General features: G+C 36.7%; 1 protein-coding gene across 1 annotated transcript in view; it reads right to left on the reverse strand.

Moving 5' to 3' along the window:
- LOC136840795 (gamma-aminobutyric acid receptor alpha-like) overlaps nucleotides 1-22,085 on the reverse strand; it is a 28,184-nt gene that overhangs the window by 3,869 nt on the left and 2,230 nt on the right. The window contains exons 2-7 of the mRNA XM_067107688.1: nucleotides 21,861-21,931; nucleotides 20,055-20,275; nucleotides 12,961-13,043; nucleotides 11,237-11,371; nucleotides 5,056-5,208; nucleotides 188-321 (exon numbers count right to left, since the gene is read on the reverse strand). Of these exons, the coding sequence (XP_066963789.1) occupies nucleotides 188-321; nucleotides 5,056-5,208; nucleotides 11,237-11,371; nucleotides 12,961-13,043; nucleotides 20,055-20,275; nucleotides 21,861-21,931 (797 nt within the window). The remainder of the gene's footprint in view (nucleotides 1-187; nucleotides 322-5,055; nucleotides 5,209-11,236; nucleotides 11,372-12,960; nucleotides 13,044-20,054; nucleotides 20,276-21,860; nucleotides 21,932-22,085) is intronic.

The raw sequence follows: 22,085 nt of genomic DNA on the forward strand, positions 1-22,085 counted from the left end.
CTGTAACGCTTGTAGCCTAGTAGAAGTTTTAAATTCTAATGATTTGTTTTCAACTTCTGATTATAAAGATTACACAAACACGCTCTGCAAAGTTGTCGTGGGTTATTTACAAAGTAAGAATTCAACTTTTAACAACATGGATGAACAGACATGAATGATCGGCTTATATTCTGACGTATATGTCTACCTCGATGATGGTCGCGAAGATGAAGCCGTAAGACAGCCAAACGAACAAGTCGAGCGCCGTCGAGTAAGACACTTTTGGAAGGTCCGTTCGCGCTTCAAGGCCCAAGAATGTCATGGTAAGGACAGTAGTGATTCCTAAGAGAGGAGAGAACCAGATTCCTTTGATCAGACTCAGAAAAAACTGGAGAAAAAGTCTCAGAAATATGTTTATTTGAATATCTAGGTCTAGATGCCGTCTGCCTGTTTATGCACACATGCACACATATAGGCTATGTGTGTGTGTGTGTGTGAACAAGCATATTTCCTAATTTATTCACTGCTAATTCTTCAAATTAATAATAGTTCTCATCATCTGCGTGAAATGAACCCTTAGTTTTAATCTATGACTTGTATAATATCTTTAAAATGGGTTTGGGAACACTTAAGTATAAGTAAGAGTCATGACGAAGCCATCTTTGCTAGATCTTTGTTAAAAACAGCTATAAACATGCATGGAATATCGTATATCTTCTCTCAGGTTGTACGTTGGCTATAGCCAGATAAACAGGCCACGTTTCTACATTATCTGAAAAAAAGGAAAAAAGACTTGGTTATCAGATGTCTCCCTGACTGGAGAGGAATTGTATATCCCTGGATTATTAGGCACAGCTGACCTCTATGAACTATCTAAGATTGGTCTAACACCGTATCATTTCTGTTTACCTATACGGATATCGTATTGGTACACGGAAAGGTTAGTAATATTATCAAATCTTTCAGTCTTTCAGCATCCATGGCAGTTAGAAAACAAGCAAGTTGGAAGTGCTTTGTATCAGTTGTCAAATATGATCTTGATTCAACGGAACTTTGCCAAATGGTATGGATGTCTGTATAATGCAACAAGAGCTAAGGCTGTCATTTATCTAAGATTAATCTGTAAGCTATAAGCATTCATCTCCAAAAATCCCGTACTGTACCTAGTCTCTCTATATTAGTAGAAGCCTGAAAGGTGGTACTACAAATACAGCAAATCGCTTTCAATAATTTTCACAACTGACAAAGCCTTGAATCAAAGTGGGATTGAAAAGTGGAATACTGCCAATATCTATAAAGCTACATTCCCCCCAAAAGAGGCAACACTCCTGAGATACATCTAAACTGGCAATCTGAAACTATCAAGTTACAGTAAAGGAAAGAACCTCTGGAGTTTACGTACCAAGGGAAATCCTATCTGAGGTAGCCTCCCTGTTGAGCCAGAAGGAGACCCAGGACAGCACCACCAGCAGCATGCAGGGGCCATACACCTGGATTAAGAAGTTACCCATGTGTCGCTGAAGATAAAAACTTGCCATCAGTGTTGAATATTCTCCTGGTGGGGGAGAGGGACGAAGGTGATCCGTTGCGGGTGATACAAAGAAATAAAAAAAAAAAGCAGCATCAAGTAGGCCGATGCAGACACACACACACACTCACAGAAAGAACTAAAGAAACGTTTCTCATGGTAACAGTGTGATTCGGAAGCTTGCAACGTTTGCGGGTTGCAAACCAACAATGACAAACATTCACGTAGAAGTGTGAGAAGAAAGAGGGGAACAATAAAAAAAAACTAAAAAAAATTACAGATGCATGCTCATGTTCATGGTTGTCTGAATCTGTGCAAAAAAGACATGTCCGTCTGACTTTTTTGTTGTTGTTCGGTTCAAAAAGGAAATGGCTATGGAAAAAAATATCATCTGAGGACTAAGCAAGGCAGATCAAGGTCTTGTTCAGAAAACAAAAAGACGCAAGATACGAAGAATTCGGAAATAAGCCAAACCCAGGCTAAAATTGAGAAAAAAAATATGAAGCTTGGAGAACATAGTATATCAATAGCAATATGCTTGAAGTTGCGTGGAGTACGTATCTCTTTGCAGAAGCTGAATCATTATTACTGGGGATATGAAGGAAATTGTACGTATGTAGGCTATATGCACTGTATCGCATCATTTTTGAGGTGTTTATACAATTCTCCAAGTTGATCAATTCACGTCGGTCTATGGAAACCGGAGTACATACTCCACAAGACTTCAGGTAACATTTAAACATCAGGCCCTGGTGATTTCAGGTGGACATCTTTATAAAGTGGATATTGAGAGTACATTGAACAGCCATTAAACTTCTACAACACACGGAAGAAATAATTATTAAAGAAATAATGATGATAAGCAGTCACGTAGTTGTTATATTTTTTTCCAACAAGTGCTTTGAAGCCTCAGTTGTAAAGAGGATTTGTTTTTAGAAGATTTTAAATGACACCCAAGGCCGTACCAGTGACTATGATAAAAGTGCAAAGTCGCATTAAGACTTGATTGCTTTGTGTGTTGATCCTTTCATATGAACCTGGGGGGCTTAGAAAAAATAAATAGACAATAAACAAGGGAACGACTGGGTGTTGAGGGGGAGGGGGGCGACACATGCTAGGCAGAATAGTATTGCGTAATCAAAAATCTTGGCCCGTAAAAAAAGTTTTTAAAACTTCAAAAAAAAAAAGCAACATCCATAGGCTAATACTCGTCAATGCAGCAACAGACAGACTTTGTTTCCTCGAGCCGCCATTTCTACCTACCTGAATGGTGTCGTGACATAATTCGCTTGCACAAAAATGCATCCTGAATACAGCGTGTCAGTTAAGGGAAAGGTGTAGGCTATTATTGCCTCAAAATGGCAGCCTTACTAGAACGAATGATTACACCTTCCAAGATGTTTAATTAGCATCTTAGCTAACGTATTTGGAAGCACCAATACTCGATAAATTAACATTTCTAAGGCTTACACTTTCTATGCAGAATATCCTGAGCAGAAAGATATCTGTTTTGTATATAAAGATCGCCATTTAATGACGGGATCCAGCGATCAACTAGGATTGCCAACCACAGGTAACTGCCAATGAAAATATTAAGATTGGCTATTCAAAAAATTTGGAAACTATACATACATACAAACATATATGCATATATAAAGACATATTATATATATAAACTATGTTATTGACATCCGCTAGGTGATTTTAACCGCCTGTTTTAGCGCAAGGGTTGGTAATGCTCATTAATGAAGTCGAGGTTTGGTGGTAGTAGTGAGTCTAGTGACTTGTTCGTGAGCCAGTTCTCCATTGAATTCAGTGAAGTGTATACACGATAATCTTGGAAGTTCATGAAACTACTCTCGTAATTACGATACATCTTCCTATAAACAACCAAATAGAACATTTCTTACTCATCAGTGGACAAAAGTAAGGTATGGTTTTATTGGCATTTGGAAGGTGGCTTTTAAGCCCACTAGGTGAAGCACGAGCCAATTAATTTTTTTAATGCGGCGAAAGCACCCTCCCCTAGTAGGCCTATTCTTACTTTTAAAATTATTGTGTGAATTACGAGTGGAGGCATTTTAGTATATATATTAAACGTTTGAAAGGGACAGGATTTATACTGAAAACAACAGCAGAGGTGAATCGTTGCGTTATGTTGTCCGAGTAACGGGATCTAGGCCTAGGCTAAGCCACGTGCGTTTAAACTAAAGACGGCAAATTTCCCATTATCTCGGCAAATTTTTGCAGTTATCTGACCCGTACTGCATTATATACACCCTTTTCTATTTTTTTTAGCCCAAAAATGATGATAATGAATGATTCTGCCATGTTTAGTACCAGCCCCTCGGGGATGAACGCAAAAGCATAAACAATAGGCGGCGAATTTCTCATTATGTCGGTAAATTTCCTCAATTGTGTCACCCGCACTGCCTTGTATACTACCTTTTTTTATATCGTTTAGCCCCTTCCCCCAAAAAAAATTCTATTAATAAACGATATGGTAGAACTATTATCTTTTACATTTACCTTCGCTTCTCATCCCGGCCCCTTCTTCCTTGTAGGTGTACAGTAGGTCTACTTGGTGGAATTTTCGTTGTTCTGTTTAATTCCGATTCTTACGGTTTTTTAAACCGATTTTTTCGTACTTATTCTCAAAAATTCCGATTCATATTGACTGTGTTTTTATTATTGTTCTTTATATGTTGAAACTTAAAAGCATTTTTTAAATATTTGTTTTAATCAGGACTACGCAGACAATCCACTTCGCATACACATGAAGATAACTTGGCTTAAAATTCTTCCATTCGTTTCAAGCTTGTCCTATTCAGAGACTCTTCATATTATTATTATTATTATTATTATTATTATTATTATTATTATTATTATTATTATTATTATTTCATAAGAAATGCAGCCTTAGAAATATTAAACAGTTCAAATAATGCGTAGACATAACAAATTGTTTCTTTAATGGAATAAGCATTCTCAGAGATGTAGAATCAGTATAGGCCTATGTTTTCCCTTTTATAGGGAGGAAGTCAGCATCTTGGAAGAGAATCGTCTTAACAATGAAACTGAGGATTTATGAACTGCATTCAGAATCAGCATTTTTGTTACCTCTAATCGCATGACTGGTATTGAGACTCATTTTGGGAGGGGGTGGGGTGGGTTTTGGGGGGATACATAATAATTATGCAGTCACAGAAAAAAATTACATGCCAGAATTCAACAACATCCTCAGAACGAGTTATTAGTAATAGTGATTTATGCAAGGCCGCCACAGTCATGGAGTCCTAAGGAACAACACAAGGTTACCTTAGAAAAAAAAAAAACGACACACACACACCAGCTGAACAACAGCCAAAAATAACAACATCAACAACAACACCAAATGTGTACACACTCTTTTTGCGAGAATGTTGTTGGGTGTATATATCTAAGTGCGTGTTTTCGTTCCCAAATGGAGGAGGGTGGTGTTGTTGGTGGGGGGGTGGACAGGAATAACGGCGATGAGGAGTCTTATTATGTCATTATCGTAGTCTTACCGAGGGCCACACGATCCGAGGTAGCCTCTCGGTTGATCCAGAAGGCCACCCAAGACAGCACATTGATGAGCACGCAGGGTGCGTACACCTGGATGATAAAATAACCCATACGCCGGCGTAGGTGAAATGAGGCCAGGAGGGTCGAGTAGGTTCCTATAGGCAGCAAAGGCAAGGGGGTGGGTAGTAGGTAGACTGCTCTGAGGGAGTTGGCCTGGCCTGGGCAGACAGACCTAGTAACTTAACTTATATATCTCTAGACCCAATACATCACATGGTCACAGTGGCTCTGCATCAGTTATATGTTTAGACCCAACACATAGACTCAACACATCACATGATCGTAGCAGCTGTGTGTATGTTTGGAATCAAAACATAACGTGATCACAGTGGCTCTGTATCAGTAAGTTTAGACTCAAAACATAACATGATCACAGTGGCTCTGCATCAGTATGTTTAGACTCAACACTTCACATGACCACAGTGGCCCTGTATGAGTATGTTTAGACTCAGCACATTAGACTCAACACATCACATGATCACAGTGGCTATGTATCAGTATGTTTCTGTACGCATACATCCATACACACACCCACACACACACATTCATTTCCTTAATTAAACGTATCGCGTTATTCTTGTACCTATTATTACACATACATAATACACGTGTAGAGTATGGCCAGAGGATATATTAATGGGATTTACTAATCAGTTGACTAAGCTTGTACTATTAGTAAATTTACTGTCACACTTCCTTTTTTCCAAATGACTTTGTTTTAAGTTAATGATACAAATTCAGCATGGTATGTTTCATATCATTTCTACAACAGTCTTGTTAATAACAGAAGGTTACGTTAATTATAGTATTTATTTTATCAAGTTTTCTTAAAATATTGGGAAGGAATGGCTCAGGTTTTGAGTTAGGCCTAATGGCTGAAACAAAACTTCCTGCGTAACTGTGAACAAGTATTTTACTGAAAGGTCGATTTTGGTGATTGGAATATTTTACTAAAGGTGCATTGTGAGTTACATGAAATATACATGCATCGAATGGTGCATTAATCTCCCCGTCACTGTATATTCTTATGTGTATTAATCCTGTCTGTTTTGTAGAAAATGTGCATAAAATTTCACAAGATACCAAAAATATATACTGATCAATCGTGATTTAGTTTTTTGATATAGGCCAATGTTCACTTTCTATAATTTTGACTTACAATTGTAATGGATTTTACTATCAAAACTATGAACAGAACTAAAAAAAAAAAGCGGTGGGATCAACTACAAAACTACAAAGAGCAATTTTCTGTTAGGTCTACATAGAAAAGTGAAAGACTTTAGCCACAAGAAAGGCTGTTACGTGGTCAGTGATCCTTCTGATGTGATACGTATGCAAGCTCAGTCATCTCTCTCTCTCTCTCTCTCTCACCTTATCTCTTTTTATCCTTTTTCCTGACCTCTTCAAGTTTTACGGTCCGACACCTCACCCCTCCCTCCTCTTTCCTTTTGACCTTTTCTAGTTTTACGGTGACAGCCCTCCGCCCCCTCTCTCTCTCTCTCTCTCTCTCTCTCTCTCACCTTATCTTCTTTTCCTTTCGACCTCTTCAAGTTTTACGGTCCGACACCCTCACCCCCTCCCTCTCTCTCTCTCTCTTTCCTTTTGACCTTTTCTAGTTTTACGGTGTGACAGCCTCCTGCCCCCTCTCTCTCTTTCTCTCTCTCTTCTCTCTCTCTTTCTCTCTCTCTCTCTCTCTCTCTTTCTCTTTGACCTCTTTTGTTTAAAGGTCTGACAGCCTGCCTCTCTCTCTCTCTCTCCTCTCTTTTCTTTGACCTCTCCAAGTTTAAGGTCTGACAGTCTCTCTCTCTCTCTCTCTCTCTTCTGACCTCTCTTCTGACCTAGAAGATCTACGGTCCGACAGCTCTCTCTTTGACAGTTCCTTCGGTTTGACAGTTCTTTTAGTATAGTGCACGAAACTATTATCTACTTGAACTGTATTGTAGAAACGGTTTGAAACATTTCCACTACAAACAAAATTTTCTGTTGATTGTATTTGTCCATCTGTTCATACATATATTTATCAGTGTGTGTAAGTTTATATATATGTATATATATATATAAATACAGTATATATTTGTGTATACATGTATATGTATATAATGTATATATATGTGCGTGTGTGTGTATTTGTGTATGTGCTTGTGCGCGTTTGTTTTTTATGTATAAATACGTATGAAAACAAATCCATGCAAAATCATATGCACTGCATGTATTTGTGAATATATATATATATATATATATATATATATATATATATATATATATATATATATATATATTGGTAATCATGTGAATCAAATAGTATAATAGTGTCTATGAATATAATTAAATATTAGACAATGTAAAATAAGCCAATATATGAGTTTTATAGTAGTTGCACAGTTCCTTTGTACCAGTTCCACTTTGTCTGGTAAGCACTGATTTATTTTCTTCACATAAATCCTACCATTAACCTCCCCTTTCTGAAGGATTTATATCTGACTAATATTCAGATCTCGGTTTGGTAGAAAAATCTTTGACCTAAAAATTATAGTATGATTGAAAAGGTGACCAGCTGCTCACCCTGCGGGAGGCCGAAGTATGCTGTTAAGTAATTGAGCCATTAAGTACCAGCATTTTAAGTGTTATCTCAGTCCTGCTGGGACGTTATGCAAGGATAGAAGTATTTAAGGCATTATCTGCAATACCTGAAACAGATACACCGACGTAGGTGTCACTGGCATGAGCCTAGGATAAGGTGGAGATATGCATTAACAGTATTTTGTGTTTTCTGGACGAGGGGTTTAAAGAGGCTCATTTTCAAAGAGACTTTGATTACAGAGTTCAGCCCTCTTCCTAATATGAGTTCAGCCCTCTTCCTAATATAGCCTAAGTTGAATGTCTGTGTTTGTGCATTTGTTTATTTGTATATATATATGAATGTATATAATATATATATATATATATATATATATATATATATATATATACATATACATATATATATGTATATATATGTACACATGGGTGTGTATAGCCTATATATATTTATATGTGTATATATATATGTATTTATATGTGTATGTATATATATGTATATATAATGAATATATGTATATGTAAATATATATGTTTATGTATATTTACTTGTGTATAAAATGTCATGTACCATGTTAGTCAAAGCGTGTATATGTATACAAAATGACATCAGATAATGCAGAGACATTTAACATATACAAAACACATTCGTTCACAATCTGCATTCAACCAGAATGTCTGCATGGGAACCAAAATTGACAACTTAAAAAATGACCAGAAAAAAAAATCGCACATAACAAAAGAAAAACCTCGCTATCACGAGTAAACACCATTATTGACAAAAAGAAAAATTACTGAAACTGGTGAAATAAAAAAAATAAAAATATTTCGGTATCGTCAAAACAAAAAACGATCTTGTTAAATGTGATTATTGTCGTGTGAACTGAAATCTAAATGACTTCCCCCCTTGACTTAGTTCTGTAATAAAAATGCCAGCATTAGAATTCTCTTGGGCAAAAATTGTTTCTTTTAATTTTAAGCTGGTGGTATCTTAATTCATGAGACTTCTCTCCCACCGAGAAGAATTACGTTGCCGATTGATAAATAGCTTTCAATTTAAGGTCCTTATCTTAGGATAAGATTTTGTAAAAAAAAAAAAAAAAAAGGATCTTTCCTAGATAGTGACCCCAATGGTTTTCGGAGGTCGTTATCTAGGACTTATATTTCTTGGGGGTCATTATCTTAATGACATTTACAGTCTTTTGTTTATGTTTTTTACGGAAATCCCCAAGGGACTTGTACTAAACACGCCACAAAGGTGAAGGATACATAGGCTACTGGGTTAAAACCCTTGGGGGTCACTATCTAGAAAAGATCGGGAAAAAATATCCTAACTGAAAATCTGACTGAAAATGATGACCAAACCATCGAATTAAATTTAATTCTAAACACAGTTCAATCGAAAACTTTTCCCATTCCCTTGAAATAATAATATTTATTGGCAGAGAACATCGCAATTGTACAATTTCGAAAATACTGCACAATTATAGGTAGGGTTTAGTGAAACCTTTGCTTGTCTGGGACGGGGAACATATTTTTGTTTGTCAATAATTTGTAAACATACTGACTTTTAGTATTTTATTAAATGTCCAATATATTTTAGGGTTATTCTAAACGTACCGCGTAATACTGGCTTTAATACTGTATATGTTCCAGAGAGACAAATATGTATATAGATATACAGATATATATATATATATATATATATATATATATATATATATATATATATATATATATATATATATATATATACAGTATATATAATATTTATACATGTAGATATAGATATGTGTATGTATACATACATATATTTATACACATATATATATTATATATATATATTTGTCTAAATAACAATTCAGTATTCTCTAGTAAGGTGTTCTCTGTCAACAAAATATAAACACACTGACTCTCTTATTTTAATAAATGTCAATTATTTTTGAGGTTTATCATAAACTTAAATATTATACCATCACGAATGTCCCAGTGACAATAATATATATACGCATAAATCTTGATAACAATTCACTGTTGAGTAACGTAAAATAAAGAAAAATATATTTTTGTGGAGGTTCCTGTAAAAAGGGTGAGACGTGTAACGCAAAAATGAATAACATGAACACACAACATTCACACACACACAGCAGACCTCATCATGTGATAATCTAGAATTCTAAGGCACGATAATTATGATCACCTCGGTACGAAAGCGTCAACACACAGCAGAGTCGTTATAAATTTTTATAATTTTTTAAAAATTAAAAACAAGTCTTTTTAATTTTTTTAAAATCAGTACTTTTAATACACTTTCATTCAGCCACTTAAGATTAAATCTCATACTCTCATTAACCATTTTATATATTTTATATATATTTTGGGATTACATTTTTTAGACTGGTATGAATTTTCGTAACCGCCACGGGGAACGATATCAGAAGATTTAGACTTACTTTAGTTAGATATCTGATCTAAACTGCGTACTTTCTCTATGCTCTGTTAGTCCCAAAAGCCATATTACCGTCAGGAAAAACATTAATAGGACGGCAGCAAACTGTTGTATGTATGCGTTAGTGAATGTACAGTTGTTAAATTAAAAAACCAAAAACAGAAAAATTGTAAAGAAAATCTTGGGATCTTTCCTAGACATTGACCCCCAAGGGTTTTCGGGCGTCGTTATCTATGACTAATATTTCTTGGGGGGTCATTATCTTGATGATATTTACAGTCTTTTGTTTATGTTTATACGTAAATCCCCAACGGGCTTGTACTAAACACGCCGCAAAGGTGTTTAAATACCGGGTTAAAACCCTTTTTTGGGGGGTCACTATCTAGGAAAGACCCAAATTTGTCAATTGTTTCTCTCTTATTCCCGAACGACTACTGTGAATACGTGTTTTGTAAGCCTCGAGATTATATTGGGAGTTCAAAGCACGATTAGCTTTTGAGAGGTCGTTCAGAAATGCTGTTCCTTATCTTGGAAAGGAATTCCTGACGAGGACTGATTTCGTGGGGTTGATTGACAGAAGCTGGAATCCGGATATAAGTCCGTTCACGGATGAATCGAGTTACCGGGGATGCTAGTGCATATAGGTAAATCTGTATTGATTACAGATATATTATGTATGTATATATATATATATATATATATATATATATATATATATATATATATATATATATTATATATATATATAGTATATATACACATATTTATAGATAATTACATATAATATAAATTTATATATATAGTTATTGGGAGAGAGTATATATATATATATATTATATATATATATATATATATATATATATATATATAATATATATACATTTTTATATTGTAGCTTAGCTTTAACATATTCTTATAATCCGTGTTGTTCTTTACGCACTGAAATAAAACCAACTTGACCAATCAGCTCGCTTAACGTGTAACCAATTGCCGCGAGTACGAGTATATCCTATATATGCCTATAAACCTATAGATCTATAAATCTATAAATCTATCAGTAATATACATATAATAATATGTAAAAGAGAAAAACTAACCTGATCTCCTGGTCGTGTTTTCCCTCCCAGACGGGGCAGCGATGAGGTCAAACTGGGAGAGCATCAGGTCAGAGGCGATGACCACCTGGCGGTCTTGGTTCCACTGGTAGATGACGTCACGGGTCGTGTACGCGACTGCCGGTTGGAAGGGAAGGGTGGAGGAAGCTTGTCAAAACGCTGCAGAAAGTTAGCACCGTTATTGGTAGTAATGTGGGCTTCGGTTAGCGATTCTGAATGTCTGTCTGTTTATCGGTCTTTCTGTGAATCTATCTGTCTATCTATCTATCTGTCTATCTGTCTATCTATCTATATATTATATATTTGTATTTATATTTATATTTATATTGTTTGCTGTATGCATACGGTGTCCTTCTTAAGTTTTGGACGCTTGATGTAGATAACTATATATATATATATATATATATATATATATATATATATATATATATATATATATATATATATATATATATATATATATATATATATATATATATTATATTGTTTTGCTTTAAAAGGTCTTGTGGACACAAGCAGGTATTCACACAGGTTTAGGTCTATTTATCAATTGTTACATAGTATTTTGGACTCGATTTTATTTTATAAAAGAGGAACATTGAACGGAAGGTGTAAGCGTTTAGATTTTGTTCATGGGCTGCAACCTTAGCTGTTAGATACGCGTATTCTTAAACTCGGGGTCAAACAGGGTCAAGAGGTCAATGACCCTCCGTGCATAGGTACACTAAAAATTGCAACACATATTGAATATAAACAATCACTGCAGTAAGAGCTAAACTGTAGTTATGTATCTGTAGGGGCTGTCAGCACTTCCCATTTGCACTGTAGGCATTACTTAAGGTTCTTTTCAGCGTCCCTGCGGCCCCTAGCTTCTCCCCCCTGCATTCCTTTTACTGTACCTCCGTTCATATTCTCTTCCCTCCATCTTGCTTTCCTCAACCCTCTCATTTCTTAACAATTGTTTCAGCATTATATCCAGCGCTGAATGACCTCACCATAGGTAGGTCCCAGCGCTTGGCCTTTGGCCTAAATATTATATAGCACTTCCGATAGTTGCCTAGAAGTGTTCTGATGAAATAAAATGGTTTAAGCGTACTTTTTTTTGTCATACGGAAAACTCTCACGACAATTTTAACAAACGAAAAAAGCAAAAGAGAGAGAGAGAGAGAGAGAGAGAGAGAGAGAGAGAGAGAGAGAGAGAGAGAGAGAGAGAGAGAGAGAGAGGAGACATGGTTAAAGCGAAATAGAGAGAAATAGTCAATTGGAATTTTGCCTAAAGTGGGAGATTAATTAGAGAGAGAGAGAGAGAGGGGAGGGGGTGATTATGCAGAAAGAGAAATAAAGAGAAATAGTCAAACGGAATGTTTGCCTAAAGTGGGAGATTAATGAGAGAGAGAGAGAGAGAGAGAGAGAGAGAGAGAGAGAGAGAGAGAGAGAGAGAGAGAAAGCGGGGGAGTATCATGCAGAAAGAGTAAGAGAGAGAAATAGTCAAACAGAATGTTTGCCTTAAAAGGGAGATTAATTAGAGAGAGAGAGAGAGAGAGAGAGAGAGAGAGAGAGAGAGAGAGAGAGAGGAGAGAGATAGGGGGGTTATTATGCAGAAAGAGTAAGAGAGAGAAGTAGTCAAACTGAATGTTGCCTAAAAAGGGAGATTAATGAGAGAGAGAGAGAGAGAGAGAGAGAGAGAGAGAGAGAGAGATGCTTACATGATCCCAGTTTCAGAGGGCAGTGCTGGATGTCCATAGGAAAATCTTGCAGGTTCATCGGGCAGTTAGCGTTGATGGTTAACCTGTGCGTGGGAGAACAGAGAAAAGGGAAATTAGAAGTTTCACGGGAGAAATAAACTTTAATCTCAGATTAAGAGTACAATTAGAGAAAGGAATTGGAATGTGGAATTTAGGTCGAAGGCCAATCGCTGGGACCTACGTGTATGATGAGGTCAGTCAGCGCTGGAAAGGGAAACTGAGAGAAAAGGTTTGAAAGGTGTAACAGGAGGAAAACTTCGCAGTTGCACTACGAATCAATTTTAGGAGAGGGTTGAGGAAATTAAGAGAGAAGAGAATGTGAACGGAGGTACAGTAAAGGGAATGAAAGGAGTCGCAGCTTAGGGGCCGAAGGGACGCTGCAAAGAACCTTGAGTAATGCCTACAGTGCACCACTTGAGGTGCACTGACGGCATTACTGTCCTATGGGGCTATTAAAGAGAAGACAATGAGGTCGATATGAAGAAGAAGGTAATTATCCTATCTTTTGGGAAGGTATATTGGGAATAGTATCGAGCATTATCTCTTGAGAGTGGTTTCTGTTGTCTGATAAAAATAAGTAAAAAATACGCGGAATAAAGTTTAGGTTTACTTTTAAACATATTTCTACCCATACATACCTGAGGATTTTTTTCTCCATTATTATTATTATTATTATTATTATTATTATTATTATTATTATTATTATTATTCAGATGATGAACCCTGTTCACATGAAACAAACCCACCACTGTGGTCACTGATTTGAAATTTAAGCTTCCAAAGAATATGGCGTTCATTTGAAAGAAATGGCAGATATTATTATTATTATTATTATTATTATTATTATTATTATTATTATATATATTATTATTATTATTATTATTATTCAGAAGATGAACCCTCTTCATATGAAAAAGACCCACCACTGGGACCAATGATTTGAAATTCAAGCTTCCGAAGAATATGGGCGTTCATTTGAAAGAAATTACAGATATTATTATTATTATTATTATTATTATTATTATTATTATTATTATTATTATTATTATGAACCCCCTTCATACGGAACAGGCCCACCACTGTGGCCATTGATTTGAAATTTAAGCTTCCGAAGAATATGGCGTTCATTTGAAAGAAATTACAGATATTATTGTTATTATTATTACCATATGGAACAAGCCCACAGGGACCAATTACTCGAAATTCAAGCTTCCAAAGAATATGGTGTTCATTTGAAAGAAACTACAGATATTATTATTATTATTATTATTATTATTATTATTATTATTATTATTATTATTATTATTATTATTATTATTATATGGAACAAGCCCACAGGGATCATTTGCTCGAATTCGAACCTCCAAAGAATATGGTCTTCATCTGAAAGAAGTAACAGCAGGTAGTAGAATAGACCAGTTATTAGAAAAGAAAAAATAAATTAAGTTAATGAATGAATAGATAAAAACGTAATCCGCACTTAAAAGCCATAAGGGAATATTAATTTTAGTCCCTGATGGGGGAAAAAAAATATTCCCAAGCCTCTTCAGAGTCCACTGTTTAATTAACATGATCTCACGGAAGGGGACTAAGCCCCCCTCTCTAAATAATTTTGGGGAAATCTCGAATATCGATGCAAAGGAGATGGAGTGATATTTGAGTGATTAGCTCATGCATTCCGTATAACATTACATTGACACACACACATTATCATTGACACACACACAAAGGTATCTAGTATTTAGTATATGTATATATACAATATATATATATACAGAATTATATTTATATATATATGAATATATATACATACATATATATATATATATATATATATATATATATATATATATATATAATGTGTGTACAGTATATATGTGTATATAATATTTATATATATATATATATATATATATATATATATATATATATATATATATATATATGTATATTTTGTATACACACATATGAATATATAATATATACATATATTATATATATATATATGTATATATAATATATTATATATACATATGTATATATATATATATATATATATATATGTGTGTGTGTGTGTGTGTGTGTGTGTGTGTGTGTGTGTGTGTGTGCCAGATATCTTGTGCCAACCTGGAAACAAACGAGAACTGCCATCTTTTCAAAACCAACAAGAGACGACAACAGGCATCGTCGAAGAATGTGTGCCTCGGCCTATTATGTGAATATATTGCTGTTGTTGATATTGTGGTTTGTGTGTGTGCGTGTTTGTGTCTGTGTATTATACTATCTCCTCCCACCCCCTCCTCCCCCCATCTGGTTTCACTGTCCTATTCACCCCCACCCACCCCCACCTTCCTTCCCCAACTTTTTGTCAACAATGCACAATCGAAAATACCTTTTTTTTTCTTTTCTTTCTTTTGCACTGAGAATCTTCATCTCCTTTGTTGGAGGGGGAGGGTGAGCTTGATGCAAGAGCTCCTCCTCTCTCTCTGTCTGCTTAATCTTCACTTTCTTCAGCGGTGTTACATTTGCCTCTCTCTCTCTGTTGCTTCTTTTATGGTGATGCATTTGCTCTCTCTCTCTCTCTCTCTCTGCCGTTTAATCTTCACTTTCATGGTGTTACATTTGCTCTCTCTCTCTCTCTCTCTGTTGTTTAATCTTCACTTTCTTCATGGTGTTACATTTGCTCTCTCTCTCTCTCTCTCTCTCTCTCTGTTGTTTAATCTTCACTTTCATGGTGCTCTCTCTCTCTCTCTCTCTCTCTCTCTCTCTCAGTTGCTGTGCGGTCGGTCATGGGAGGTTTTGAACACACTGTTCTCTCGTCATTTATTGTTCTCTCGGGAGAGCAAATAAATAAAAGACTGAGAGATAGAAAAAAATGTCTATGAAAACATTCATCGTCTGGAATGGGGAGACAAGCGGAGTGAATAGGGGGCTACGCTCCTTCCCCCCCACCCCGTTCTTATTTCAGGTTTAAAAAAATTTTTGTTTTTGTTTTTCATATGACGATTTCAATCTTTACTTTTTTTTTTTATCTCTTGTGAGTTTGTAGCCTACGTAGTTCTAGTCCCTTCTCTCTCTCTCTCTCTCTCTCTCTCTCTCTCTCTCTCTGTTGTTTAATCTTGTCTTCCTTCATGGTAATGCATTTGCTCTCTCTGTTGTTTAATCTTGTCTTCCTTCATGGTAATGCATTTGCTCTCTCTCTGCCTTCTCTCTCTCTCTCTCTCTCTCTGGTTGTTTAATCTTCTTTGTCTTCCTTCATGGTAATGCATTTGCTCTCTAACTCTGTTGTTTAATCTTGTCTTCCTTCATGCAATGCATTTGCTCTCTGCTGTTTAATCTTGTCTCCTTCATCATTTGCTCTCTCTCTCTCTCTCTGTTGCTTAATCTTGTCTTCCTTCATGGTAATGCATTTGCTCTCTCTCTCCTCTCGCTCTTCTCTCTCTCTCTCTGCTGTTTAATCTTGTCTTCCTTCATGGTAATGCATTTGCCTTCTCTCTCTCTCTCTCTCTCTCTCTCTCTCTTGTTTAATCTTTCTATTTCTTAATCTTGTCTAATGGTAATGCATTTGCTCTCCTCTTCCCTCTCTCTCTCTCTCTCTCTCTCTCTCTCTCTCTCTCTCTCTCTCTCTCTCCTGTTTAAGCTTCTCTTTCTAAATGGTGATGCATTTGCGCTCTCTCTGTCTCTCTCTCTTTCCCTCCCTGTTGTTTGATCTTCTCTTTCTCCATGGTGATGCATTTGCTCTCTCTCTCTCTCTCTCTCTCTCTCTCTCTCTCTCTCTCTCTCTCTCTCTCTCTCTCTCTCTCTCTCGGGCCTGTCACGTCAATACCGAATCTCAGTCAGTATTTGCTTCATCAAAGTTGTAAGGGAAGAAAGTTGAAATGAGGTTTTGCGTGACAGAGTTTGCTGTTGTTTAACACAAGGGTGACTGGAGACCGCCTTGACTTCATTACTATTATAGCCCGAGATCATTCTCTCTCTCTCTCTCTCTCTCTCTCTCTCTCTCTCTCTCTCTCTCTCTCTCTCTCGTTGCATCCTTTCCTGCTCCACATGGGGTTAGGGGTTCGATCACTTCCACCTCCTCGGAAACTCTAGTCTCTCTCTCTCTCTCTCTCTCTCTCTCTGTTGTTTAATCTTCTCTTTCTTCATTGTGATGCAGTTGCTCGCGTTCTCTCTCTCTCTCTCTCTCTCTCTCTCTCTCTCTCTCTCTCTCTCTCTCTCTGTGGCCATGGCCTCTCTCCAAGTTCCCCTTCCTTAGGCAAAACTTCCCCCTGATCCTCCACCTTATTTTCTTAGACCTGTTTAACCTTTCCTCCCTGGCTCAAACCTTCCTTCCCTTAAGGAAGTTTTCCTTCTTTCTTTCTTTCTTTCTTCCTTCTGCTTTTGCTGACCTTCTTTATCCCTTATTTTCCCTCCTACTCCTTTACATTTAATATTCTCAACAGGTTGCCTTAGCGGTTACGAGATGTGGAACTTGAGATAAGCCAGGTTTATGGTTAAGAGTTCGTGAGGTTCTTAACTCGGAATGTTTTGTTTACGTTGTAAAAGATATTTGAAGGCGCCGTTTTTGTTTGGGAGTTAAGTAACAACAAAAGTTGATTATCAAGTTCTTTTGGCCTTTTTCCCGTGTTTTCTCTTGAATTGAATTGAATATAGAATTTAGGCCAAAGTCCAAGCACTGGGAGCTATGAGGTCATTCAGGGCTGAAACGGAAATTGACAGTGAAAGGTTTGAAAGGTTTTCCAGGAGGAAAACCTCGCAGTTGCGCTATGAATTAATTGTTAGGAGAGGGTTGAAGAAACTAAGATGGAAGAAAGAGAATATGAACGAAGCTACAGTATAAGGAACGTAAGGAGTTGCAGCTAGGGACCGAAGGGACGCTGCAAAGAACCTTAAGTAATGCCGACAGTGCACTGCATGAGGTGCACTGACGGCACTACCTTCCTACGGGGCTTTTTTCTAACTTTTTTAATTTTGTCTCTCAAAGCATAACCTTAATCTCTGTTCGTATTCGCGGCAGGAAGAGTAGATATTCTGACTGAGTTACGGTAACATGATTTTTTACATTAAAATCCGTATCATGATAGCTACTGTGATAAATATTTCAGAAGCTTCGTCAACACAATGCTAAGTAAAGAAGCAAGTGTTATAAGAATCTTAGGGATCAAGCTTTCAAATGCTTCGTTCGTTATTATTATTATTATTATTATTATTATGCAGAAGATGAACCCTATTCATATGGAACAAGCCGACCGAAGGAGCCATTGACTTGAAATTCAAGCTTCCAAAGAATATGGTGTTCGTTTGAAAGAAGTTATAGAAGGTAACAGGGAATACAATTTTACAACTTCCTTATATTTTTATCTCATTGTTTATTTAATTCTCAATGTAATTTTCTTTTCTAATAACTGAGAGAGAGAGAGAGAGAGAGAGAGAGAGAGAGAGAGAGAGAGAGAGAGAGAGAGAGAGTGAAGAAGAGAGAGAGAGAGCGAAGAGAGGAGAGAGAGATAGAGAGAATAGATAGATAAAGAGAGAGAGAGAGAGAGAGAGAGAGAGAGAGAGAGAGAGAGAGAGAGAGAGAGAGAGCGAAGAGAGGAGAGAGAGATAGGAGAGAATAGATAGAGAGAGAGAGAGAGAGAGAGAGAGAGAGAGAGGGAGAGAGAGAGAGAGAGCGAAGAGAGGAGATGAGATAGAGAGAGAGAGAGAGAGAGAGAGAGAGAGAGAGAGAGAGAGAGAGAGAGAGCGAAGAGAGGAGAGAGAGATAGAGAGAATAGAGAGAGAGAGAGAGAGAGAGAGAGAGAGAGAGAGAGAGAGAGAGCGAAGAGAGGGAGAGAGAGATAGAGAGAACAGATAGATAAAGAGAGAGAGAGAGAGAGAGAGAGAGAGAGAGAGAGAGAGAGAGTGAAGAAGAGAGAGAGAGAGAGCGAAGAGAGGAGAGAGAGATAGAGAGAATAGATAGATAAAGAGAGAGAGAGAGAGAGAGAGAGAGAGAGAGAGAGAGAGAGAGAGAGAGAGAGCGAAGAGAGAGAGAGAGATAGAGAGAGAGAGAGAGAGAGAGAGAGAGTGAAGAAGAGAGAGAGAGAGAGAGAGAGAGAGAGAGAGAGAGAGAGAGAGAGAAGAAGGAGTAAGAGAGAGAGAGAGAGAGAGAGAGAGAGAGAGAGAGAGAGAGAGAGAGAGAGAGAGAGAGAGAGGAAGGGAGGAAGAGAGAGAGAGAGAGCGAAAAGAGGAGGGAGGGAGAGAGAGAGAGAGAGGGGGAAGAGACAGAAGCAGAGAGAGAGAGAGAGAGAGAGAGAGAGAGAGAGAGAGAGAGAGAGAGAGAGAGATCAGTTATTAGAAAAGAAAGTTAAATTGAGAATTACATAAACAATGAGATAAAAATATAAGGAAAGTATGACATACGAGGAGAACTGTTTTACGGTATAGTAATGCATTGCATCTTCGCTTTGACTTTTGAGGTTCCAATTGCACAACACCCTCTGGGAGACTGTTCCACTGTCACCCCGAGCATGTTGTGCCATGTTGTATCATAACCGTTGTTTATGTTGGTTACCTGGAAAGTAACAACCGTTGATCGGTCTCTCTGGTTACGTAGGGGCAAGGCAACGAGGAACAAGTAAAAATTGAGCCGAAGTTTCTTCGGCGAAATCAAGTTTTCTGTACAGCGTATAATGCTGTATGAAACTCAGCCACGGCCCATGAAAACTTTCTTGCCGCGGCCCATGAAACTTCAGCCGCGGCCCATGAAACTTCTCTGCCAGCCCGGCAGGGCCTGTGATGTTGGCACCCGTAAAGCGGTGGCAGACGTACGATCATGCTTCGACTTTAACCTTTAAATAAAATCAAAACTACTGAGGCTAGAGGGTTCCAATTTGGCATTTTGATAATTGGAGGGTGGATGACCAAGATACCACTCCCAGTGTCCTCTCTAGCCAGCAGTATTTAAGATCTGGAGGGCGAACGGACAGACAAAATCCATCTCCCAGTAGTGTCTTATCAGAAAAACTAAACCAAATAAAGTTACAGGAGTTAGACGGTCAAAAATATATTCCTCTAATTACCTGGACGAGTAAAGTATCTTGCCGTTCTGGTAGAGCCTGAAGAATTTATTCGGCGTGGTCAGGAGGTGAACGTAACTCTGCTTGCCGTTGTAGATGAACGTGTCCGGTTTCCAGAGCTTTTCCAGCACCGCTACTGACAGCGTGAAGGCCTCGTCCAGGTCTGAGAAAGCCAGGCGCTCGTCGACCCACGATTGGCGGAAGTAGCAGTCCATGGAGTATGTCTGGAATTAGGGAAGATGAGCAGAAATAGAACTTTTATGATACAAGAATAGGAATGAGAAGTAGTGGCCTAACTTATGGAACTGAAGTACACGAGGAATTAATATTATAAAAACAGTGGGAATTGGGAAAAAGGCAGAATTTTTACTAGAATAGGAATGAGTAGTAGTGGTCTAACTTATGGAACTGAAGTACCAGAGGAATGAATATTATAAAAGCACTGAAAATTGGGAACAGGTAGAATTTTCACGAGAATAGGAATGAGTAGTAGGTGTCTAACTTATGGAATTGAAGTACCAGGGGAACTGGCATTATAAAAGCACTGGGATTGGGAAAAATGATTGCACTGTTGATACATGTACAGGAATGAGTAGTTGTGCTCTAACTTATTGAACGAAAGCACCAGAGGAATTACCATTATAAAAGTAAAGAAAATTGCAAAAATGGTAGAATTTTATTGATACTAGAATAGGAATGAGTTAGAGTGGCTAACTCAAGGAACCAAAGTACCAGAGGAATTAGCATTACAAGAGCAAAGGCATTTATAGTTGTGGTGGATAAAGTACTTGCAATGGAAAGGTAATTCAAGACATTAGTGTCAGATTTAGTTGGGGTATCTTAGTAACAACATAAATACTACGTATATCAGTGTTAAATCATTTTGACAAGTGACACGTATTTTGACACAAATCAATCACTTGTCTTCAACAATCCAGTGTAGTCATTTACGAAGACAAGGCAGTACGTCACATTTTGAAGAGCTAATAGTCCAATCCAGGCCATTTACAGTAACTGCATATTCTTCGTCTGTAGACCTTTCAGAAATCAAGAATCATGCGTGAGCGCTGTTTTGAGAAATATAACAAGAGGAATACTTTTCAACTAGGGAAATGAAGCATTATTGTAAAGTTAGGTTTAAGCTAATTTTTGTTTGATCTGAATTGAATATTAACCACTGGCCAAGGAGTCATACATATATGCCTACATACACACTTATATGATAGGAAGGGTTACCAACAATAAATTAATATACAATGTTTCATGTATATTTTATATATATATATATATATATATATATATATATATATATATATATGTGTGTGTGTGTGTGTGTGTGTGTGTGTGTAGAACAGATCTTCTTTTAAACAGTATGGTGTGTAACAGACGGCTACCGGTCGATGGGGGCAGTTTGTCCTAGAAAGTTTGTAACTTTCGTGAATAAAACGTCTATTATACACCATCCTTTTTAAAATGGCGTCCCTTTATTCTTTGTATGAATGCACAGTACAGTTGTGCAAGTGATCAAGTTTAATATTATATATATATATATATATATATATATATATATATATATATATATATATATGTATGTATATATATATATATATTATATATATATATATATATATATTGAGTATATATATATATATATATATATATATATATATATATATATATATTATATATGTATTATATGTATGTATATATATATATATATATACGAGTATATATATATATATATATATATATTATATATATATATATATATATATATATATATTCATGGAAAACTAAAGGCAAACTTACCATGTCCATTTCCGATATCTGACTCATACTCCGGACCTCAATGTCGATGGTCACCATAGTTGGAGACCCTGCTGAGAAATAGGATTATAATGATTGCTAATGGCTTCACGTTGAAAGTTTTTTAAAGAGTCCTAACCTAACGGCCTTACAGTCGTCAATGAATGAAAGTGATTCCTGTAGTCATTCTTTTGGCTGAATGAATGAGGCTCTTATCACTGTTCCCCT

This window comes from Macrobrachium rosenbergii, chromosome 8 (genome assembly GCF_040412425.1).
Source record: "Macrobrachium rosenbergii isolate ZJJX-2024 chromosome 8, ASM4041242v1, whole genome shotgun sequence".
Classification (NCBI taxonomy): Eukaryota; Metazoa; Arthropoda; class Malacostraca; order Decapoda; family Palaemonidae; genus Macrobrachium; species Macrobrachium rosenbergii.